Source organism: Malurus melanocephalus, unplaced genomic scaffold (genome assembly GCF_030028575.1).
Source record: "Malurus melanocephalus ecotype Western Australia unplaced genomic scaffold, MMel_1.1 scaffold_215, whole genome shotgun sequence".
NCBI classification, from domain to species: domain Eukaryota; kingdom Metazoa; phylum Chordata; class Aves; order Passeriformes; family Maluridae; genus Malurus; species Malurus melanocephalus.
Genome location: NW_026623447.1, coordinates 852,639 through 877,111, shown reverse-complemented (window position 1 = coordinate 877,111; position 24,473 = coordinate 852,639). Strand labels below are relative to the sequence as shown.

General features: G+C 45.1%; 2 protein-coding genes across 2 annotated transcripts in view; one reads left to right on the top strand and one right to left on the bottom strand.

Moving 5' to 3' along the window:
* FOXK2 (forkhead box K2) overlaps positions 1-7,374 on the top strand; it is a 44,773-nt gene extending 37,399 nt beyond the window's left edge. The window contains exons 5-9 of the mRNA XM_057374064.1: positions 843-1,036; positions 1,837-2,012; positions 2,957-3,253; positions 3,647-3,856; positions 5,694-7,374. Of these exons, the coding sequence (XP_057230047.1) occupies positions 843-1,036; positions 1,837-2,012; positions 2,957-3,253; positions 3,647-3,856; positions 5,694-5,890 (1,074 nt within the window). The 3' untranslated portion in view covers positions 5,891-7,374. The remainder of the gene's footprint in view (positions 1-842; positions 1,037-1,836; positions 2,013-2,956; positions 3,254-3,646; positions 3,857-5,693) is intronic.
* Positions 7,375-9,972: 2,598 nt separating this feature from the next.
* Positions 9,973-24,335, bottom strand: WDR45B (WD repeat domain 45B). Its single transcript, XM_057374065.1, has 10 exons — positions 23,997-24,335; positions 19,434-19,508; positions 17,592-17,693; positions 16,908-16,995; positions 16,289-16,383; positions 15,129-15,319; positions 13,220-13,305; positions 12,353-12,454; positions 11,732-11,853; positions 9,973-11,444 (listed from the first exon to the last, which is right to left on the bottom strand). The coding sequence occupies exons 1-10, from the start codon at positions 24,061-24,063 to the stop codon at positions 11,338-11,340; spliced, it is 1,035 nt and encodes a 344-aa protein (XP_057230048.1). The 5' UTR covers positions 24,064-24,335; the 3' UTR covers positions 9,973-11,337.
* Between the last annotated feature and the right edge of the window lie 138 nt (positions 24,336-24,473).

The following is a 24,473-nucleotide window of genomic DNA, read 5'->3' as shown; positions in this document are numbered from 1 at the left end:
AGAATTCTTAGCATCAATCTCTTCTTGTTGTACCTTATGATAATATTGAGAGAGATATTGGGGTTTATCTATGTTGAAAAATGAACAAATAAAAAGAAATTCTGTGTGCAAAGCCAAGCACAGATAGAGCCACTTGCAGGTGTCAGCAGTTTTGTGCATTGCTCTGATGGAGGAGAGGAGGGATGTTCCACCAAACTGAGGATATGGGAACGTGCAAAGAGACTGTGGTAATAAAGATCTGGAAGAGCTGGTTCAGGACCTGCTGCCACTTGGTGTTTTAACAGCCACATGAAATTCTTGGCCCTTTTATTGAGACAGACTGGACTGTGGGTGAATTCAYAACAATCCAGCTGCCTTTGGAACTTGTGTGATTCAGCCTTTTCTTTCTGAACTGTGGAACAGTAACAGGATTATCACATAGGATCAGAATCAGTATGTGCTGTGTGCTGCTGGTCCTCCCRGAAGGAACTGTGACACCTGGGGAAGGGTGGTGTACAAGCACTGATCATTTTTATTCTTGTTTTTAATACTGCATTCTGCACAAGTATTTGTAGTGTTCTAAACAGTTGGTTGCAATCACCGTGTTTCTCATGAGAGAATTAAGTAAATGGGATTCCAGTTATTTCCAATTAGCATACTGGGTTTTTAATTGTGGGRAAAGATTTGACAAATGCAAGAGTCCTTTCAGGTTTGTGGCACTGCTTGGTAGTGCTCTGAGTTCTGTTAAATGAAGGAATTAAASAGCTGAACCCCGAGTCTCCTGTAGTACAAACTGCTGCAGTAGGCCACATTCTGACTTGGAAAAGTTATATGAATTCTACATATTTTTTTATGTTCCATAGAATTCAATACGTCACAATCTCTCTCTGAATCGTTATTTCATCAAAGTACCACGTTCCCAGGAAGAACCAGGCAAAGGCTCATTCTGGAGGATAGACCCTGCCTCTGAAAGCAAATTAATAGAGCAGGCTTTTAGGAAAAGGCGGCCTAGGGGAGTACCTTGCTTTAGAACCCCTCTGGGACCACTCTCTTCTAGGTAAGGAAAACCAGATGAACAAAAAGACTATGGCTGTTGTTTAATCTTCAGGCTGCTACAGACTTGATAGCTTCGGATACAGTCACRAGTTTAGTAATTTAATTTCATCCAGACTCAAGTGTTTGAATTCTGTGTGTTTCATTAGGAGGCTGCCCCATACACCAGGCTTGTGTTTATTGCTTGTTTTTAGTGTTAAAGAACTTGGTTTGCATAACTAACTCACAGATTGTTAACTTAAGCAAGCCTTATACCTTTGATGRGTTTTACAGAATTATAATTTTAATTTCTAACTGCCATCTACTGGATTTTAAAACTGTTTGCAAAGAAAATTCTCAGATACCGGCTACCATTTTATTGACCTTAGAGATGACAATTGTGTATTCAGTTTGATAATGTTTGAGCAGAATTTRTGATGGGGAAATACCTGGGCTAAAATTATTCCCTCTGTAACGTTATGGCCTTTCTGCTGGTGCAGATCTTTTACTACTTGCCCTGTAGCCTCAGATTTGCTCATTTTTCTTCTCCACCAGAAGAAACGTTCATGTTCCACAGATTTAAGAGTCTCCCTAAGAAGGCATCCAGCCACTTCTTCTCCATTAACTGTATCTGGAGTTTACCTTTTAAATTCTGTCCCTGTTTAACAGAAGCTTTTTAAAAGATCCTGAGCTCTGGGTTGTAGCTGTGCAAGGTGCCCTCCCCTGCTGCGGGCAGCGTGTTACAGTCTCATTAGAGGAAGGTCGTGGGCTTTCACAGTTCAGAAGTTAAAACACATCAGCTGCTGCTTTCATTTTTAACTGCAGAAGTGCCCCGGCTTCTCCTAATCACTCTGGAGTGTTGTCTGCACACTCCAGTGGCGTCCAGACCCCCGAGAGCCTGTCCAGGGAAGGATCTCCTGTCCCGATGGAACCTGAGCCCAGCGCTATTCAGCCAAAACTCGCCGTCATACAAGAAGCGCGATTTGCACAGAGTGCCCCAGGTGAGGAGCCCTGAGCTCGGCACTGGGGGGCAGAGGGCTGACACTGACACCTAAATATTGCCAACACTTAATATGTACACCAAAAACCAGGATATATTTCACCTCTTTACATTCAGAGCAGTTCTGTGAGAAACTCGGAAGCAGCCTGGGGGAGTCTGTTTGCAGAGGTGGGGCTGCTGTTACCTGGGGCTGCTCCACAACCTTGGATCACATTGTTACTGAGGAGAGGCTGTGCCTCTGTCCTGTGAAGGACTGTGCTGTCTTGTAACAGTTTTCCAGAAAAAAAACCAAAATAAGGTTGTGTGTGTTACAGAAATGAGGAAATGCTTTTCACRCACCTCTGTGCTCACGTCATCCTTCCAAAGGGGGGGGATCAAAGAATTGGAAGGATAAAGAGAAATAAGAAATTTCCTATTTAAAACAAAAAGAGCATGAGGCATGATGACATGAGGATGTGTTTGTTTAATTACCTTYGCTGATATACATTTGCTATCCAGTTTCTTGGTGGTGATGTAGCATTACAGAAGTGCCAGTGAGCATTCAGGGGTGAGGGCAGACATGGTCCTGATGGACACCAGGATTCCCAGCGCCGGACATGGAGAGTGTTCCCAATGCAGACACAGCCCCTGAAGCACACTTGTGTTCCCATCTGTGCAAAGGGGTTTACTTCAGTAACTGCTAAGCRCAGCTTTGGTTTGGGGCAAGAGCTGGGGTGCCCAAATGGTTTGTGGGTTTTACTGAGCCCATGCAGCCCTTACTGGGACCCTGGGGCTGGGATTGACCATGTCCTACTCTTCGTTGTTCAGTACTATCTTTTGGCTCATTCAGGCATTAGTGAAGGAGGTTGTTAAACCTCTGAAGTTTTAGTGGTAATTTTAAAAGAATGACTGGTTTAAAAGAAATAATTAAAATAGGCAGTCTAATTTGGATCTCTTTCTTGGTAGGATCACCTCTCTCTAGCCAACCAGTTTTAATTACTGTACAACGGCAGCTACCRCAAGCTATCAAACCCGTCACCTACACTGTTGCAACTCCCGTGACAACATCCACCTCCCAGCAGCCTGTAGTTCAGACAGTTCATGTTGTGCACCAGATCCCAGCTGTGTCAGTCACCAACGTGACTGGATTAGCACCAGCAAACACTTACACTGTCGCGGGACAGGCGGTCGTCACACAAGCTGCTATGGTCACCCAGCCCAAGGTAGAACCTCAAGAGAATGGAGACCACAAGGAAGTCAAAGGTGAGAACMTGTGGGGTTGTTTTGGGACCTCTTTATACAGAGGTGTGAGTGTTTGAAGGCTAGAATCATAGAGCCATAGAACAATTTGRTTTGGAAGGACCTTAAAGCCCATCTCATTCCACCCCCTGCCATGGGCAAGGACACTTTTCACTATCCCAGGTTGCTCCAAGCCCAGTCCAGCCTGGCCTTGAACACTTCCTGGGATGGGGCATCAGTAATTGCAGCTGAATGCTTCAAGTGTTTGGCTAAAACTGAAGATTTCAAATCATTATTTCTCCAATATGTTGGAGTGAGCAATAAAACARTACACTTCACTGAGGGTTGATTGAATGAAACCAAGTGGTCCTTGAGCACTTTCTTATTTTTAACCATGTTCTCTCTTGTGTTTTTCAGTGAAAGTGGAGCCTCTCCCTGCTATTAGCCATGCTGCAATAGGAGCTGCTGGTCGTATCATCCAGACATCGCAGCCCACCCCCTTACAGACAGTTACCATAGTGCAACAGGCACCCCTGGGGCAGCACCAGCTGCCCATAAAAACTGTAACGCAGAACGGAACGCACATCGTGCCCCTCAGCACGGCCATGGCGGGGCAAGGCAGTGCCGGTACGTACCGGGGCAGCCTCTCCACTCCCTGCTTGCCTCTCTTGTAGTTACACTGAAAGTAAGAGCTGCAGAAACTTTGCCTTACAGCCTGGAAGGGCTTGTTCCCTCGCTGTTGGTAAGAACCAGAGTTCTTTTCACTGAGGGTTACCTGAACATCTGTTTATTCTCTTTGTGGTCATTAGAGGGATGCAACACATCCTTATTAAACTGGGATAGAAACAAGTTTAAAAAGAAGTTCCTGTAAAACAGAGTCATTAAAGTGGTGCTTGCTTTCAGGTGGTTTGTTGGAAGCCACCTAAAGGAAAACTAGAACTTGCTGTGGATTGGCTGTTTGAACTGTTACTTTTTATTCTGATTTTRTTGAACCTGTACTGAAAAGACTGTAAGGTTTTGAGATGGTTCTTGTCTGAATCCATCATTCCCTTYTAGGACTCAGCAGGCTGAGCAGGCAGCAGTGCTTTGTCATCATTCCATACATTCCCTCTTGCTCACAGCAGGGGCAGATTTGGTTTGCTGGCAGGTGCACACAGCTTGTTCTAACAGTTTTGCTTTGAGTATTATGTGATACTGAGTAAGAGGTTTTTTTTGTTACAAAATATGTTTACAGAAATATTTTTAGGGCTATCTTATATCAATTTATTACCTGCATTTCTTCWCTGAAGTCTTTCTAATGGAATGAATTATCTGCTTCATTTCCATTTTACTCCTCTGCCATCACTGACATTTATAGGTCAGTGTTCTGGCTGCTGCCACTTCCAGCTTAGGAGCAGCAAAAGCATCACAGTAAGACTTGAGGTGCACTTTCTGTGTCAGAAGAGATGAGTGAATTGAGCTGAGAGCCATGTGAAATATACTGAAAAGCTATTTTTAAAAGTGAGAAATAATTATTTTTCTCTTTTTCCTGGATTCGGAAAACTCAGCTGATTTCAGCATGTTCTTTGACAGGGCAGCCAATGGCTACAGGGTGTGTGTAGGGAATGTTGCTGCACACCAGCAGCAGGCTTGTGATGCTTCCCAAGGTCTCTCTGTGTGTGACAGGGTGTGCAGTGAGGTGTGCCCCAGGTCCTGGTCTATTGCTACAGGAACTCCTAAGCCCAAAGGAAACCAAGAAATTCTCAGGCAAAGCATCTAAAGAGGGACCTGTGCCCACAGAAACACAGAGTGGTTTGTGTTTGCACATCTGTGTAACACACACATACCTGTATTCGCACTTTCACCTCTGTCACCTGGCTCATTTCTGGCCACTGGTGCTTGTTCCAGCCCTGCCTTCTCCTCAGCTGTGGGCAAATGCCTCGCTATCCATTGCAGAGGAAATGCTGCTTGTGTCATGTGCATCTGCTGGCTCTGTGAATTGCAGAGCTTCCCTGCAGTAACCTACAGCCCCAGCTGSTTCTGGCATGGTCCTGCTCTCCTTCCAGGCCACATCACACATCTGCAGTGATCAGAGACCTGACCAGAACCTACCGAAGGGGATTGTGAATCYGCTTTATTCTGTCACAAGTTACGGTGTGGATATGCTAAATCTTCTGTCGTCTAATCCTTCCCCATCCTCAGCTTCTCAGTCACTAAATGAAGCTGCTTCCCTGTTCTCCCATCTGTATCCAAGTCTGTGTGAATGTTGAGCGATTTGAAAAAATGTCCTTTATTTTCCTGAATCTGCATAAAAGGTTTGTGCAGATTAAACAGTTGCAAACAGTAGAATCTCACCTAGGCTTGCCAATGCCCCACCTGGTACCAAAGAAGGAATTGATCGTTTAAGGATGGTGCAGGTTTACTTCCCGTATCCTCTGATCTGACAAGGATCAGGGTGCTGAAGTTTTTATTCTCTTTTTTSCAGCTGCTGCAAGTCCTTTGCATATGTTAGCAACCCACGCGTCCGCATCGGCATCGCTCCCCACCAAGCGCCAGAACGGAGACCAGTCGGAACAGCAGGAACTCAAACGTATCAAAACAGAGGATGGAGAGAGCATAGTCATAGCTGTGAACGTGGACACCCCACCCATGGCAGTGAGTGACAAAGGCAGCCAGAACTAGAAACTTAGGGGAGTTTTCTTTTTTTAAAAAAAAAAACAAAAACACAAAAAAAAACCAACAAAAACAAACTCCGTGGTGCCAAAAGGAGACACTTAAATCTAACACCTAAAATGTTGGAACATGTTCTCACGCAGTGGGGAAAGGGGCCCTGTGATCAGACTTCAACTTTCAGCACTGAAACAAAACCCAACACAGGTGGCCTTAAAACTTGGTAATTTAAAGTGAAACTGCAGAACCATGTTGTTGTAGAGGCTGTGCCCCCGCCCCTCCTGCCCCACAGACTGTGAGTGCTGGGAGGGCTGCAGCTTTAACAGGATCTGTCAGATTATTTCCAGGACTGAGGATCTCAGTGTAACGGCAGCATGATAGCGCTTAGTGTGACTGGTTTCAAAAGATTGTATATTCCTAAAGGGAACAGAGGCAGGAGCCATTCCGACACCGTGGCAGCTAAGCCTTTCCGAACCACCCACCCATGCAGTTGTTGATAGATATGCAGTATTTTGTTGTTCACATGTGGAATTAGAAATTTTTGAGGTGTATTTTCATTTTTTTTGCAAAACAATGGGGTCTTTGACATTTCAGATCACTCCATTTCTACTCCGGAAACTTTGGAATCACACAACTACTTTTCATGTGAAATTTTGTTTGGTAAAAAACTGAATGTAGGGTTTTTTTAACCAACGGAATGATTTACTTTTGTCTGTCCTGTTAAAATTCAGATAAAGCTACTTTATTACATCTGCAAATTTTCATATTTTAGCAGTTGCCTGATAAATTTAATCAAATTTTATTACCATGTGTAGTGATCAAACGCTTCTTTGGGCTTGCATGTAACTGATTAGAAACTCTGATGTAAATGAGCCGTTAACTGACGTAAAGAACTGCTATGGATTTGACCAGAGCTGCACTTACCTGTTTCTCTCTCTGCTACCTTTTGCTGTTTGTTACTTTGTGTTGACTTTGACTGTCCCTGGCATATTTTTCCAGTCTAAAGTAAAACAAGAGTCTCGCTTAATATTGTGTATGTTTAAGATAACAGACTGTTCTTCATTTAGAAAGATAAAATTCTTTATCACAAGTCCTTTTAAAAAGAGTAAAATTATCTTGTCAGAGGTATATTCGATATTTTTAAGCTTAAGCACCCTTCAGTAGAAATTAATCTGCCCCTTTTCTCTGTAACACTTTGATGTCAGACACCGACCTCCGGGGTCTCCATGACCAGTAGCTGTTGTGGTTTTCTAACAGTGGCTACCAGATTATGGTAATAATTTTTTTAAATTGTGTGTGTTCTGCAGTTGAACATTTTAAAATGTATCGGTAATTTCTCACTTTAATGTGGTAATAGATTCCACTTTACATTTCAAAATTCAATTGAAATAAGGCTGCTGTTCAGTCTTCAACTCACACAACGTCTTAGTTCCTCCTGCAGCCAGGTGAGTGGGAGCCGAAGCGCTGGCTCCATCGGAATCTGGTTTTTGTCCTGTTCTGTAATAAAGATGCATTATTTATATTTCCTTTCCTGCTGTGAAAGGAAAAACTGTATTTTCATGATGGACTGAACAGTTTGGAGTGGTTATTTTAGGCAGCTTTTGGAAACTATTTACCTAAAGACCAAATATGAGAAATCTGTACAAGTTTTGTGTTCATCCACACAATGGAACTGTTACAATGTCTCTGCAGATAATACATATTAAAAAACTATGAAAAAAAACTCTACACAAGCTGGATTTATAACAGGCATTTTAAAAAAGCATAACCTGAAAAGAAGCATTTCTGTACAATTGCAACGTTTTCTTTAGAGGTTTTAAAAATAAAAAAAGAGCAAAGTTTTAACATACTTTTTTTAAGAAAAAAAAATCCAGTACTAGTAATTTAATTTGGTGTTGAATGAATTGACTAGAATGTGGTTTATTTTCAGAAGTGAGAATCTGTTCACAACTAGGGCTAGGTGAATAATAGTGTATAAGATTTTTTAAAATAAAATTAAATTTTATTCAGCAAATTAAGTTGAAATTACTCAACAAGTGTGTTTGAAATATTGATATTTGTATATTTGGGGTTAATGCAGCTTCTGTTGGCAGCGCCACAGGCCACAGTGCCAGAGCCAACAAGCCAAGGTGACCCTGGCACACCATGGCCTGGGAGCCAAGGGCATGGCAGGGCCTGGGTCTGGACTGTGCCAGTGCTCTGCAGATGGAATGGGGCACAGCAATGTGTCTGCGTTAAGATGGGTCATCATTTTTGTAAATACGTTTTAGCAGATGTCACTTTCTGGAATCACTGTCATGAATATGGGTTTGGTTTCTGATCCCCTTTTCCCATGTTAAGTTACATTCTCTTCGTTCCTCATCAGAGTTGGAGAAATGCTYTCAAGGTCCAGGAAAACTCCTGGAAGCTGGGTCAGGTTTTCATGGTAATGCTTTCAAGAGCTGGGGAGAAACCTCAACTCCACAAACCTTGGAATGGTGGTGGAACTGCTGGGAAGGGCCACAGTGTTTAAAGCTGAATGGGCAAAACCTGTTCCTTGAACAGAAAGAATGGTCTGGGGTGTGAAATGCCCCTGCATTTCTTACAGAGTAGAGTCACTGGCTTGTTCACAAAAACAATCCTTGGGGAAGAAGGAGAAAATAGCCCAACATGGTGGCAGTGAAATGGCATCATTCTTACTATGCCCCAAGGCAGGTYGAGCAGCGTGACCCAGCTCCAGCCCCACATTCCGAGGCAGGCGTCACGTCCAACACAGCTCTTCTGACCTGTGTCTGGAAGAACTGCTCACATCTCACATTTCCTACCACACTGATTAATCTTGTATTTTCTCCTTTAATATGAATACCTGAACATTCTGAAAGAAATGCTTGTATTCCACAATTTCTGCTGGCAAATACCTGGAATTATTGTAGAATTTAGTGCAYTGACTCATTAGTTTTGCTGTCAGGGTCTTGAACTGTGACACAGGTTCTGTGGAAAGAGATGGCAACATGGGGAGAGAAGGCATTGAGTTACTTTTTAATATAAAAGAAATGACTAATCCCTGTGCTTTAAGAGCACTTGCTGGTGGGAATATGTCATGTTTAAGGAACAGTCATGTTTTAGACTTACWGTGCAAGCTCTGTGGTTTCCTGGTGCCTGGGGGTGATCCCAGTGCATGGCTGTGTGGTACCACCAACCCATCAKGTACAGGGCCCACAATCCTCAAAGTACCATTTCATTTCCAAAAAAGTGACTGACTAAGCACTGTTCCATTTGATTGTAGAGCTGAACAAATGCTGGTTAAATTGCCCTACGGAAGGCGGTGCAGCAGCGAGCCATGTGGTGAAGTACTGGCAGAGCAACCTGGAGCCAGCGCCAGGTGGGAAGAAGCATTCCTTTGCTTAATTGGGATCTCTGCAATACAAACAGCTGTACTGAATCGTATACATTTCCAGGGAGCACAAGAAATCCGTGTGCATTAGGGCATTGCAGGGTTAGTGCAGCACTGCTGGCTGGCTGCACAGGTGTTATTTTCAATCCTGCTGCCACATCGGAGCAGAGGTTTAGGGACAATCTTACAAGTTCAGTAGTTTAAATCTTGCCTGGAAATGTGTTCATAGTCTCTTGTCAGCTCTAGGTTAACTGGGASTGGAGGGCAGGGGAGGGTGCTTCAGCAGCTGAGGACAGGCAAAGCCATAAGAGTGCAGTGCAGGAGTGGATGGTGGAATTAAGGAGTGAGTTCCCAGTGATGGGATCATGAACRGCTCCCCTGTGCACAGCAAGAGGGGATTTACATCACACTTGGGGAACRGTCTCCAGTGCCTTCCCCTGCGCATCCTTCTCTGGGGAGACAGCAGTTCCAGGTAGTCCTTCTGCTGGTGCAGCTCTGACAAGGTGAGGAACCTCAGCCCAGCAGTGGGGGTGAATGGTGAGGTAAGTGCTGAAAAAGAACTGGTTTGCACTGGAAAGTTGGACTTGTTTTGGGACAGACAAGGTACGTGTTCCAGGCAGTGGCTTGTGTGCTCCTGTCCCCTCTTCAAGCAGCAGGGGCCCTTCACCAGCCACCACTATGGACTCACGTTTRTTCCCCCAAACCTGGAGCAATGGAAACCGTGGCTGTGACCATCAATGAATACAGCAAAGTTAGTCACTTTTATTTAAAAGAAATAACATATTACAAATAAGTGTGCAAAACAATTCCTGTGGTTAGATACGCATAAAAGCAACATGCAACCTTGACATCAACATGGTAAGTTAGTCCTTAGTAAGTTACGTGACACTAAAAGGGACTTGTCAAAGTTAGAGTTTGCAACTGAAGTCACAGAGTGTCAGGGTTGAAGCATCTGTGAAATTAACTTTCAGAGGACCTCCCGGCCCCACTGTCCACTGCCACAGATGCTGAACTTGGGGCTATCTCAGGTTCTGGGTTAGGAGCTTGTGCCTTAGGTCAGCAGGTAAAAGGGKAACAATTTCTGGGGAAGAGTGTACAAGTCAGTGGGTTCAGTCTAACCTACCTGTCCCTGGGCCAGCAGCAATAGTATGCGATAGCTCAAAAGAAAAAAAACAAGTTTGCAAGTTTAAAGCCATTGCAAAGATGGAACTTCCTGCCAGCTTGTTCAGCTCTTGTGCTTGACATGTCTCTCCAGCCTCCCAGCTGCATTAGTTTGGCAGTAGTTTGGCAGCAGTTTCACAGCTGTTACACCAGTACCGACTGAGGAGGGAAGGAATCACCTTCTACAACTACAGGAGCCCTGKGTGCTTGAKTTGGGTCAGCCCTTGCCTAAAGGTSCCTCCAGCTGCTCCATACAAACACCTTGGACCTTGAATGCTGATCCCTCACCTGGAGCACCATGGGCAGGGCCACASGACCACCACCCAGCCCCAGGCACCAGGTTAGAGGACAAGCAGGACTCCATCTGCAGGTGTCCCTTGTTCCATACTTGTCACCTCTTCTGTTCCCTCAGCTGTGCCAGGGGAGGGAGGAGGCAGCAGTCCTGTTCCTGGTGAAGCTGGTGGAAAATGCATGACCCAGAGGGTTTTGCCTGCTCCCAGCCATGCAGTGGAAGTAAAGCAGTGCCTAAAAATCTTCTGGTTTCACATCCCTTTTCCTAAGGCCAGCCATAGGTGTGGACAGCCCCTGCAGAGCTTTCCCTGCAGCAGGCACTCACGTTGGAGCTACAGTCATGTCAYGGTTTAGATTAAAGAGAAACCCAATAGGCACAAGCTTGTTGAAAGCCACATCTTGAAAACTTGAGTTGGTGACAGTAACCCAAAAAGATTTTAATGATGAACATTTGCGGAAATGAGAACAAACATATGTAGTCCACTACTTCAGAGCTGCTTGTGATCATGTTGAGCCAGGCTTCTCCATGAGCTCTGCTGAACTTCTGGGTCACTTTTGAACATTCATATACTGTCCCTCAAGGGCATGGAGTGGCCGAGGCAATACTTTGACCTGTGCACTCCCCTCAACTCAGTCAAAGCTTGTCGTCCGTCATTTCTAGGAACTGAGCGTACACATCCCTTGAGCATTCCCCTTTTTGGTTGAATAAGAACTTGTAGTAGCTGCCATCTGCACATATTGCTGCAACACAAACAAGCAGAGTCAGTGGGGCTGTGCCAGAAGTGCCTTCCTGTTCTCCAGYTCCAGGCTCACAGAGGTGCTCTGGAGTGACCCCTGGGCTACCAGACCTGTCAAGCCCTGCACCGTGCCAGCCTTGTGCCTCTCTCCCTGAGCAGTGGAAGCAGCCAGAGCTCCTGGGCTGACAGGGACATGCAGCCCTGTCTCAAGAGGGCGTTCCCTCCCTCCAAGCCAGCATAGTTCAAAACCTGGTTCACCAGCCAGAACCTGGGGATGCCTCCAACACTCACCTATGACAGCATTTGGCTCTGTTCCAAAGGCACAAATGCATGGAGAGCCTGAGGGAACCTGGAATTTGGAAAAACTCCATTTGGAACTGAAGTATTTGGGGAGAAAGGTGGCAGCAGCCAAACTGAAAGGGAAAATAAAAAAAAAAAAAGACATTAACAGGTTAGTAAAGTGTTAAATAGAGTGAACTCAGAACTGCTGGAGTGACTGAACAAGGTGCAGAGTTCACTTTTTAAATTTTTATTATCTTTAAATATCAGATAATCTGAATAATTCCTCTTCTCAGGAAGGGAGACACTACAACTACCTTGCCAGCTTTACAYGACTGCAAAAACTRCCAGAAGGATTGGTTTTTAGTAGARGGAAATATCCCCMAAGTATGTTCATCCTAAAATCCACTAAAACCTCCATTGACCTTCTGAAATGCTACAGCCCCACAAAGAACAGCAGGAACTTGGCAGTTATAAGAGGGTCCTGTATCTGCAGCTTCACTCCAGTCCAGCAGATAAATTTTGCCWCGTTCAGCAGTGTAGAGATTTTGCTACTGAGTGACATGGCCAGTGTTTTAAAAGCAATTCAAAACTCAAGGACCCCCCAGGGCTTCAGAATGGCTCAATCCCTACCTTGACTGCTTATTTCTTTTTGGGTCTTCTGCAGCAAAAATGTGGACTGTGCCATGGTCACTGGAGACGCAGATGAGGGAAGCATCCTGGTTGAAGTTAATACTGCAGAGAACACAGACAGCTGCAGGATTTCTCCTGGGACAGACCACAGCCCTGGCACAGACAGTTCTGATGCTGCAGTTGTGCACAGCAGCTGTCAGCCTGGCAGCCAGGGTGGTAACAGCTTCTCAGGAGGAGCCAGGGCTCCCCCAAACCAGGGCTGCTGTAGGATGAACAGCCTGCAGGACCTGGAGTGGCAGCAGCAGCAGCGTGCCCTGAGACAGACATCACCCTGACAGTGACRTGGGCCATTCTGACACTGCTGGAAGAAAAAGCACAAGCTCTGCTCCAAGGAGCAGGCAAAACGTGCAACGATGCTACCCTACAAGGGGAGTCAGCAGAGGGAGTTTTCAAGGGGAATGGGGAGAGAATTTCYCTGCTCCTGGGATAGTCACACTTGTGCTCTGGGTGCTCCCCTGCACAGCATGATGTGATAAAGCTCCCATTTGCCCTGACCTGGCCCCAGTCCCCTGAGCAGTGTTCAAGTGCATCAGCTCACTCCGTGGAGGTCCGTGTGAAATTCAGCATCCCCCAGTTCCCACCTGGGCTGGCAACAGCCACAGCTCTGTCCCTGGTCCTGTACCCTGTGCCAGGCTTCACAGAGCTCCCAGGTCCTGCCTTTCCCTCCCAGCAGTGAGCCCAGAGGGACATGCAGAGGCCCAGAGCAGCCCCGGGACCTCTGTGTGCCAGGGGTACCACACCCATCCTGTGCTGGCTGACTCAGCACAGCCAGACCCACAAAAGCACAGCAGAGGCAGCTGAACATACCAGTATATATTGGCTGCTTGTGATCCTCGTCGTAGCTCCTGGATTAAATGTCCTGATGAAGTATCAAATATTCTAATGAGGGTCCCCTTGAAAAGGAATCAAGCATTGTATTAGGAAAGGCAGAATACTGTCCTTATATCTGTGAATGTGTCCTATAGTTTTGTCTGACCAGCATGGCCCTGCACACACTGCTGGGGTTTTCTTCTTGGTAAATTTGCAAATCTCTCTTAATTTTRGAGAAGAACACTGGTTTCCCTAGACACAGTCACCACAATATAATGCCCCAATGTACTATCTTGTCACTTAGTGACTTGGGAAGTCTCTCAGTTCTAAGGCCCTGGCCCAGCCCTAGCCCTGGTTCACAGAYAYTGRCTGGTGTASAGTGTGCCCAGGATCTGTGGGTCAYTTCTGCCATGATCCCCTCAGTACCACTCAATTTTTCATTGCTCCTGTGCAATTCTTTCCCACTAAGTATAATCAAAGTGTGGCTAGTCTTATAATTGGTTATTAATGTAATCTAGGAGTTACCTACCACACACTTACGATCTGTTTTGATCCAAATCTGAGGCACCCCCCAGTGAGGTGATAGAACACTGCACTGGGAAACTGTCCTTCAGTGGAGTAAACCCAGCTTGACAGCAGAGCTGCAGAACTAGCCAGTGTCTCAAATCAAGTGATTGACAAATCAGGGGTACTTCCTCTGATCAAGACTGAGTGTGCATTGGGCTGTACATCACCACCTGCAGCTCCTGTTACACACCTGGTTAACAGAGGAGCTCTCCAGTCACACACCAGGAAGTAACAACCCAGCAGAGAAAGACTTGGTAAACTCAGATTAGTTTTGATTTGAGAGACAGGCTTGAGACATTTGCTGACCATGCTCAGACTCCCAGTTCRGTTGGAAAATAAAAGCTGTTTTAACTTCTCTGTGCAAAACAAGGAATGTTCAATACAAATGCAGCAGATAATGGTTCTATTTAGCAATGGAGTTGGCAGCTTTTAGAACTTTGTTTTGAAGACATGCAGTCATTAAGCTTAGGAGAGACTTGGGATACATTTTTCTTTTTTTAAGCTGTTTGAGTCACAGGCTGGGCAGCAGAAACTATATGAAACCAAGACTTGTTGGATTAATTTGGTTTGTCCTTAAGAAATTCATTTCAACTGWGTGGAAAAAGGCAGCAAGTGCTCTGCTTGCCTCAGGGAGATGGGTCCATCTGCCCGACATTCCGGCTGGKGAATGCCCTGGCAGCTCTCACTGTGGTTCCCAGGGAGAAGGCAGGTCTGTCACGTTGCCTCTCTCTGCCTCTGCCCAGCACAAGAGCATCTGTACTGCACCCTAACTTCAGGTTCTTGTCAGTRTATTGTTTCTTTAGCCCCATGGAACACATGGCCACATGCTCCATTTCCGTGTGAGGGTGGYAGCCCACCCCGTCCTGCTCCGTAACAGGGGCTAAGCCAGAGCAAAATGGAGCCCACCTGTACAACTGAACTATGCAAGTATTTCTTTAACCAGCTGGTGTGGAGTGAATTTAAGCAGAAAATAATTAAGATGAAAGAATGCAAATAAGCTTCCCCCTTGCTGCTTTGTAAAAATATTAACAGTATCTACTGAAGAACACATGAAAGACATGAACTGCGTGGGCCAAGTTGTGTTCAAATGTCACTGAAAAATCACTGCTACATTCATCTAAAACAAATACTACCTCAGGCACAGCCCTTGGCTGTCAGCTCTTTGGGTATCCCAGAGGAGCAGTGAAGATAAAGAAAGATGGAGAATACACAGTTCAGTGGCAAATTTTCCCAGGACATATTTCTGTGTCTTTCCTCCAAAGAATGCAACTTCCTGTTTTAGAAGGACTCACCACACTAGAATACACAGTAAATCAGAGGCAGGGGACACCATTCTTACTTTTTCTGATGCTGTTGCAATTCTTGTTCCCTGCAGGTTTAAAGCAATACAGCTCAACACTCCTTCATGAGCTGGGATGTCCACAGGAGGCTTCTCTGTGTTAGCCAAATCCACGATCTGCACGTGCCCAGTGTATGTTCCAGGAAATGCAAGAAGAGAATTATTACTATTTGGACAAAGGACACAGAGACCTGAAAGACAAAAAAGGAGAAGAATTGGATCATTTCCATAACCTAATSAACTTTTCAAATGTTAAGTTTCTAAAACATTTGTAATTTAAGAATAAGCAAATATCCATGGAGTAAATCAAAATCTCATTTTAATGGCTAGTGCAGTATCCCAAAACATGATTTGTCCATAAGTGCATAGCACAGTTAAGCAGGGGAGTAGTATRACTTTAACTTGCTCTCATCACTTTATTTCAGTAATCTAGCTATGGTTATCCAGAATCTKGGTGTTTTCACAGATCAGCCCAGTCAGTCTATTACAGCAAAGCTATTTTAATAAGTTTAAAAGTCTTCTTAGCAGCTCAGAAAGGATAAGAGTTTACCAGAGATGATATCTGAGCTTCTGCTCCATCAGTGAAATTATTATAATTTCTGTTTGAACTTGGCTCTTACAGCACTGGTACTTTGTTCTTTGCAGAAGTGTTTTCATTTCAGGTAAGTCACACCAATCCCAGGTGTTCTGCTGATGCCAAGTGAGTTCCTGCAACCTCAGCACAAGAAAAAACCTCCTCCTCYTCCTCCTCWTGCATCCCCTGCCTGTCAGTCATGGTGCTGGAGCTGCCTCTAGGCTGGGCTCCTGGAGCACAGGCAGCAATTCCATGTTTGCTCTAGGCACGCTTGAAAACCCTCAAAGGTGGGGATTCCAATCCTATATAACCTTCTGGTGGAGAAAACACCTTCCTGACATCAATGCTGATCCTCTCCACCAGTCAAGCATGGCCCACACCCCTTGCTCAATGTGCAGCACTATCAAGAAGYATTAACCCTTTTATGAACACAAAAGCATCTCCAAAGGACGGGACTGCAGTGCAGTAAGTGTTTAATTGCACTAAGTGTTTAATGACCTCTAAAGAACTGTCTAAGGCAGATTAAGATAAATGGCAAGAACAGAATAAACTTCCTTCCATTTCCCAGCCTACGGGTACAACTAACCTTTAGGGTTGTAGCAGGTTTCAAAGACGTGCAGCTGGTGGGGATTGTGTGTGAACGTGAAAACTTTAATCATTGAGTCCAGGACAACCACAATTCTGAAACAGACCGGAAGTTCCTGTGACTTGGAGGGGTTAAAATAGGGACACAAACATTCATTCAGACCTGCAAAGGCTTTCAACTGATTTAACAGCCATGTTCTTCCTGCCCTCCCCCACAACAGACTCCCAGCCTTGCAGAAGCCACGCAATGATAAGCCTACAAAGCACTTTTATCCAGCCCTTCTGCCCACGCRTACACAGACTCCAGCTGTTCACAGCTGCTCTTGCTCTAGGGATCTGCTGGAATTCTCTTCACAATCCTCCATACCTAGAAAACCAGCCAGCAGGAGCCACAGGAGAMTATTTCCCTACATTAGGGGACCAGGAAGTCTTTTAGGCTTTTCACTAAGGCTTCACATAACCAGTATACTTGAACTGTGGCCTGTTTACACTTAATGCTTTGGCTCCAAAAGCCTGTTTTACCTGCTGTTACAGCAGGAACTTTTTCTTTTTAAAAGCAGCTGGAAATGAGTAGGAGCACAAAGCCAAGTTRGGTGTTTGGACTCCTCTGCTGTACCTACCTGTCTCTTCGCAGCTTCACTGCTTTGACTTCTGTGGAAAACTCTATCTCAATGACAGTCTTCTTCTTCAGGTCATCCCAGATCATTACTAGAAAAGTGCAGAGATTGTGGCAGACCATCAAGGCATATTCAGCTCCCTTATAACAACCTGTAGTTTCCCAGCAATCTGATCAAGAGATTCACCCAATGGCTAAGCAGCTGCAGACAGGCATCCTGCTAATCAGAAGGCATGGAGCCACTATGTTTCAACCCCCTCATTCACACTATAACTCGTGTGGGCAGGAGCTGGTAAACTCCAACCACAAAAAYTGACAATAAAGATACAATTTTCTAAAAAAAAGTAGCTTTTTTTTGTTTGCTCTGAGGATTATGAAAGAAATAATGCAGCAGTTGAAAAAGGTCAGTATGTTTTCCTACAAAGCTTGCCAGGCAGGGAGCTTCCTGCTTGTTGCAGAGTATACCATSAGAAGGTCAGCAGGCCTTGCAGAGCAGTCACTGCAGGTACCAGCCTGTTAACACTGCAACAGCAGTGATGCAACTGACCACGGCAGAGTGACTTAAACCTGCTGCAGCATCCCCTTCACCCAACCTTCAGGACCTCTGAGTCCAGCTCTTGGCACGGAGCATGGGAGTTCTCCAGGCAGCGTCACACAGGGGCACAGCAGACAGCTCCCTTGAGCTCACCTTTGTTGGGTGGGTACTTCGGCTTTTTTCCTCCACCTACTAGTGCTAAATAGTTGCAACGAAACAACATTTCGACATGGCCAACACCACCTTCTAGAAACTCTGGAAGACAAATATTTTATTGAAAAGTGTCAGAACCTATTGAATTGCCATCCAATTTTTACTACTGTTCTAAGAAAAGCTCGTGTTATCCAGCACATTTCTCAGGCACTTGAGAAAAACAGCATTTTCCWACCCTGGCTGCCCTTAAAAACCAGAGAATGTAGATTCCATGAAAGTTCTTCATACTGGAGCAGTAAACCCCTGGATTTCATACAAACCCTTGARGTTTCTTCAACAGCACTTCTGAGTGCTGTGTTTCCTTCCTGAAGAGTTGTACTTGAACACCACCCCTTCTGTACCACATCCTCCTCTTGACTCCATTAAAGCGTTTAAAGCAGGACAGCACATTCTGCTATGAAGAGGTGGTACCATACCTGACAAAAAGGCCTAAAACATTTAGAAATTATAACCTGGAACAATTTAAGAATGTGTTCTGAACCTMTGTTAGAGCACTGAATCATTATCTGTACAGGACTGACAGGCAATGCTTGCATGGGAATTTCATGGAACTCCTGGATKTAAGACAGACAAGCCAGGGTTGCAACAAGACTTGGTTTCATATTGGATTACAGAGAAAATCAAATGGACAAGCTCCAGCTGGGAGTATCTTGGGCAGGTTTAAAGTTACGCAAATAATGAACAGATCTCTGTGTACCTAGGCAGCCAGTTCAGCATGAGCTCTCAGAATCCACAGGGAAAAGGCAATCTGACTCTTAAGAAACTTTTCACCACAGGAGTCATAGAAGCAACTCCATCCTGAGCTACTGGCAGGGAGATTCTGCAAGGAACTCCACAGGACTTCAGGCTGAATCCTGACTCTTGAGCACACTCCCTAGGCAGTTGCTGACAGTCCCTAGGCATGTTGCTTACAGAAGAATTTATTGTTAAGAGCAGAAAATAGTTTGTCAGCTTTGGCCATGTGAACAGTGACTAAATGGCTTACAGCAGCAGCAAGTGAAACCATGCCTGGTTTCATAGGAATTGCTAGTTTAAGTACATTTTTCCTCTTATTAAATTCCTTTTATCACCACAGGCTGAAAGTGCTGGGAAACCTGTTTAGCAGCTCACTTCCTATATTTAGTGTTAGAATAACATGATTGAGTTTCCCATATTTTGACTCAGTTTTGTTTGCTTTCTGATAAAAAGCTCCATTGTTTACACAGCTCATCTATTGACTTCTGTAGGAGTAGCTTTACGCATTATGATCCTCCCAAATTTTTAAGCATACATAGAAAGTAAGATTTTGGAGCATTAGAGATCTGAGCTCTCGGTGCTCTTGCAGACAATGCTCTTGAGTTTGATAAATGTTACATTCAGATCTCCACGAAAAAGGCTGGAGTCTTACTGCCACAACAGATCATCCAGATCACACAAGAACAGAACAACTTCTGATGGTAAATAATACTGCTGCAGCAAACAACTCCTYCTGCTTGTAAATACCCAGGAAACTCCTCTCCAACACAGGGCTACAAACATTAGCAACAGCAAACACAACTTTGCCAGAAGCTGAGAYTAATTCCTCACCAGCCAATTGTGCAAATTAACAACATAGAGACACCTGACGGGGCAATGGCACGCACGAGAGTCCCTGTGGGACCAGCAGGAACTGCCTTTCCTGAGGCTTTATTCAAAGCCTTCCAGGGATGGAAAAGTGAAAGTGGAGCAAGAATCAGTCAGGAAAAAATGAGGAGACTGAGCTTCCAACACAGAGCAGAATGGTGTAGTAAGTAAATTTTTTACCTTGTTTCTCTTTTTCTTTGAGTGGATCTGCATTATAAACTCGGAATCCATTTTCCATTCCACACGCAAAGCATCCTGTGGTGAAAAGCACATATATATATACACATATATAGTAATTGCCAAATACAGTCAAGAAGGAAGCAAGAGCCAGAGGTTTAGGAAAGCATTACTCAACAACTCCATGGTTATGCTCAAGCTGAAGAGCACTCACAGCAAGTGATGGCAAGTGAAAATGTTTCAGAGAAGATGYCCTCTAGGCTGGCCTGGTGGAAACGTCTTGGTATTGGTTTCAGGCAAGTAAGAAACAATAGAAGGAAAGGAAACCAATTCCCAACCTATATGGATCCTGTGCCATGTTCTACAGAGTGCAGGAAACCAGCATTTTAATGTTTATTAATGGTCCAACATTATGAGGCAATGTCCCTCCTTTCTTAACAGATCCAAATTCACCTCATGATTACGACTCTGCTGTGGATGTTTCCAGAGCACAGAGCTCCTCAAACAGCTTTTCCAACTGTGCTAATGAGAGCAGACTGCTGTACCATGCCAATAATTATATGCCAATGATTTAAGTCTAACCCAGGACATAAGCAGAAGCCAGATTAAARCACTCTGGAAAATAACTGTAGTTAGTTTTTCATACAGAAGTATGCATATGCCTCTTTAGTGGAATCCATTAAACTGCCAGCTGTCTTGTCCTGCTCCTTCCCCTGCTAACAGGGGAATACAGGCACTGTTACAAAGAAATGCCATTCTGAAGTCAGAGCAATGACAATAAGCTGCTATCACTAGCAGCAGCCTGACGGCAGGTTGGTTGCACTGTACCAAAATCCGGATTTTTGAGGTACTCAAAATCTTGGAGGTACTGGAACTTATGTAAGAATAGAACTTATTCTGGTTCTATTCTTATGTACTGCAATKATTTGAAACCCTCAAATAAAAACTAAGGAGCTCTGTCTAAACACACCCCTTCCCCAAACTCAATACTCCCAACAATCACAGGGCATGTGGGGGAAGAAAACAAAACAAAAATCTACACCCTTAACCCAACAGACTCCCATGTACAACTTCACCCATGTCCAAGATTTTGTAATAAATTAAGTGCACAAAGTTCTTTTTTACACAGATAAACACACACACAGTGGCTAATGAGAATGTAATAATCGTAGCAAGATTAGAAACCACATTGAAATAGGCTTTGATCTGAACTCTGTTCACTTCCTCTCCTCCCCTCTCAGCTGGTTTGCTCTGGCAGCCAGGTCCMTAAGTGTGCTCTGCTATGATCTCACAGCACAAATAAGCTGCTACCCCAGGCAGGACATTACTGGGATAGCCAGGGAGCAAACKGCAATGGAAACTCCTCCCTCTACAAAAAGCACAGCTGTACAGGATGAGAACTGATCTGTTACTCACAGCTGATCCATATATTTATTTTCCAACAACAGTTTTTTTAATACCATATTGTATTTCCAGAAAAGTCAAAGGGAAGGGATGCTGAAGCTATTCCATAGTAAGAAAGCGCTGTAAGGTTTCACTTTTGCTAATCCCAGTAGCTCCTAACAACCCAAATGGAGCATTCCTGATGCAATCAAACACACACTTAACACTTCCTGCATTGCCACTATAGCTATGTGCAGGACCAACCTCATGACTAAGACGTGGGCTGCTTTAATGCCTTGGGAATATCCACATTTTTAACTGAAGACAACACACCAGAATGTGGGGATGTGAGTAACGGCTCCCCACAYGGTCGATCACTACCCAGAGAAATATGAAGCTCTCAGGCACAGCAACCCCTGAGTCAAACAAGAGAAGAAAAAACTTTTTTTTTTCTTCCTGTTTCTCCTTCAACAGGAAGATCCCTGTTTCTCCTTCAATTCCAGGTTACAGGAGCAGCTTTGAAGCTTGGCGATTCCCATCTGACTGACTGTTGTTATCAGTGGAATCACAAATTTGATGGCTACAGCTTGTAAGCCCTTCCATGTGAGAGAGCTGGAAAAGGCTGACAGAGGAGRGAATACTTCCTTAGGTTCACTTCCTTCCACGAACCTCTTATTTCAAGAGGGAACAGATGAGCTGAAAAGCAACTGACAAAAATAACTCAGATTTTTTTTTAAATAAAATATAATGATTACAGAGCTATTGCCCTGATCCAGTCATGCCTGTTCCTACAGTAGAAGTACTATTTACCACCAGTGCCACTGAGGCCAGAGTGAGTTTTGTTCCTCCAAATCTGCAGAAAATGGAAGGGCTAAATTAATGACCAGCCTGGAAGATGTCACAGGCTGAGGGGGACATGTTGGCACAGACAAACCTGCAGGCTCTAGGGCCTGAGGTCCAGCCATGGCAGCAGTGGAATCCAGGGAAGTGACAATGTCCAGCACAGTTTCTGACACAGTGGTTTTCCTTGACATAAAAGTTGTCTAACGCCAAGAGAACAGTACCCTACCAACATTGCAGGGTCCTACAGCAAAGCTTTCCAGCCCACTGGAGAACAGTTARTATGTAAGTCAAGTGTTTCAACACCAAAACAAACCCACACCTCAGTTTTCAAATCAGMTTTAGACTGCAACAGCGACAAAAGAGAAACCTGTTGGCAATTTACAGATATGATGTTTTGTTTCTTCATTTCTGTGAAGCATTTCAGTATCCTTCCAAAAGCAGTGGAAAAGGACCTGAAATCAGGAGCTCACAGTCTCAAAATTAAGAAGCTAAAATCAGAGTATTCTGACTTTAAACAACTGACAATTTCTATTTCCTTATGTTACATTATTTCTTTGYTTTTTAACCTAGAGCCTGAAAATGGCAAAGGCATCTGACATAAAACCAGTATCACTCAAATCAGAGTGAAGGAGACCCATGGCAGAACAACCACAGYTGCTTTATCACTTGCCAGTCAGAAAGATTCAGCCTTGGAGAGACTTCTTCAATGATTCTGTGTTCYCCCATCCTTGTGAGATTGGCCAATCTTAAATTACTAAGAAATTAGGTTATTGTGACAATACATGCACACACCCACACTTGTGTGCTTCAGCACTGAAGTGAGTCACGTTCTATTCCCGGCAGAAGCAAGAAGGAAGCACGGAGCTCTCCCTCTCTCTGCTCTCCTTTGGGTGGCCAAACGTCACCTGCCCTTCAGCACTTTAGAAGGGCCCTAAACTAATAAAAGATCTCCATGTTACCTGCAATGCAACACCATAATTCCTAACAGAAACAGAGCCAGGAGCTGCCAAACAGAAGCCAAATGTCTTTTTTCTTCATGTTTTGTGTCATCACTCAATTTTCTGACCAGGTGAGGTAGGATGTGATATGAATACTGCCAACCCACAGATTCCCAAGACAAATTCCTTAAGGTGCTTTGGATGTGACATTATTCAAAAAAGGGTTTGTATTCCATTTATTGCTACAGAATTTAAAGAAGCCTTTGCAACCAACAAATTTTACACTAAAATGATGGTATAAAGGCATTTTGCAATAAAAGAGAAACTTTTCTTCTTACACAGCTACAAGCTAAGCATCAAATATCACTGCTCCATTACAGACCCTGACGATCTGAAATCAAACTCATCCTCAAAAATCTTTTTCCATCTCYAYTGCAGAGGCAAGATGAAARTAAGTGCAGAGCTACTGAGAAACAGACTRTTCTATTCTTTTCAAATCTCTGGGATAGCAGGAAGAGAGCTGCCAAGATGCTCACACCTCATTACCTCCTTGATGTGCCATTGCCAAGATGTCATCAGAGATGTTTGACTAAAATCAACAGAATAATTCGTGTTTACAGATGACTTCAACAGCAACAGGTACATGCGCTGCAGTCTACAATGAAGAAGCTGCAGGAGTGCCTTAAGCAAGAATATTATTTCTTAAGGCAAAAGGATGTTGCAAAATAATGAGCCTCTATTCCTTATTCCACAAAAATGACACTCGTAAGACTAGTGCAATTTTTGTCTCGCAAAAGCAAGATGAGGCACACGCACCCCCTTTCTGGAGCAGGCCTCTAGAAGCAATGGAAAAGATAAGCCAAGGATGCAGCAAGATTCACAGTGGGCTGTGTATCAGTGCTTGCCTGCTAGTGTGATTAGTAGTGTTAAACACAGTTTTTAAATACAAATCACATAAAAAGAAAGAAAAAAGTAGTTATACCACTGATTTTGAATATGGGGTACTTACACCGAGAAAGGGCTGAACTGTGGGCAATTCCCAAAGAAGCCCCTGAAGCACAGGCTTTGAGGAGGCCGACAGAGCCACACATCGCGAGCAGCCAAGTGCACCAAGCCCCAGCAAGCCTGGTCCTGTTCGTCCTCCTCTCCCCCCACCCACCCACCCATTCAATTCTGCGAAGATCGCACCTGTGCTAAAGCAACGGGAGAACCACTGAATGTCCCCGCTATCAGCGGCCTCCCCGGCTCCTGCCAACAGTTACACCCGCCACCCATCGAGCATCCCCTACGGCCGCCGCAGCCCCGGGGGACCCCGCAGTGAAGGGCCAGCTCCATCCCAGCCCGGGCCCCGCACCGCCGCCCCTCCGCGGCACCAAGCAGCTCCCCGACCCCGCAGGCTCACCGTGGTCCTGGTTAAAACCGGCRTAGAGCAGCCCGTTGCCGTGCGGGTTGGCCGGGAGCAGGTTCATGGCTCCGGTTCGGCTCCGCCACCCCTCACACCATGGCGGCGCGCGCCGAATCAGCCTCCCCGCGTAAGCCCGAACCGAACCGATCCGACCCGAGCCGAGACGAGCCCGCCCGAGTCGGGCCGAGTTCAGCCGAGCTCCACGGAGCCGAGCCGGACCGAGTCCGGCCGGGCCGAGCTGAGCCGAACTCGCCCGAGCCCGGCGGAGCAGAGCCGAGTCCCACCGAGCCGAGACGAACAGACCGGCGGCTGCTTCCGGCCCTGCCAGGCACCGCTGCAGAGCGCAGAGCCCATCGAGCCGCCCGCCAGAGGAGCGCTGAGTAGTCGAGCGGCGAGGCGTGGGCATGGTGGTCGGAGCGCCGGGGATGGGCCGGGGATGGACCGGGACTGACCGGGACCAGCTGGGATGGACCG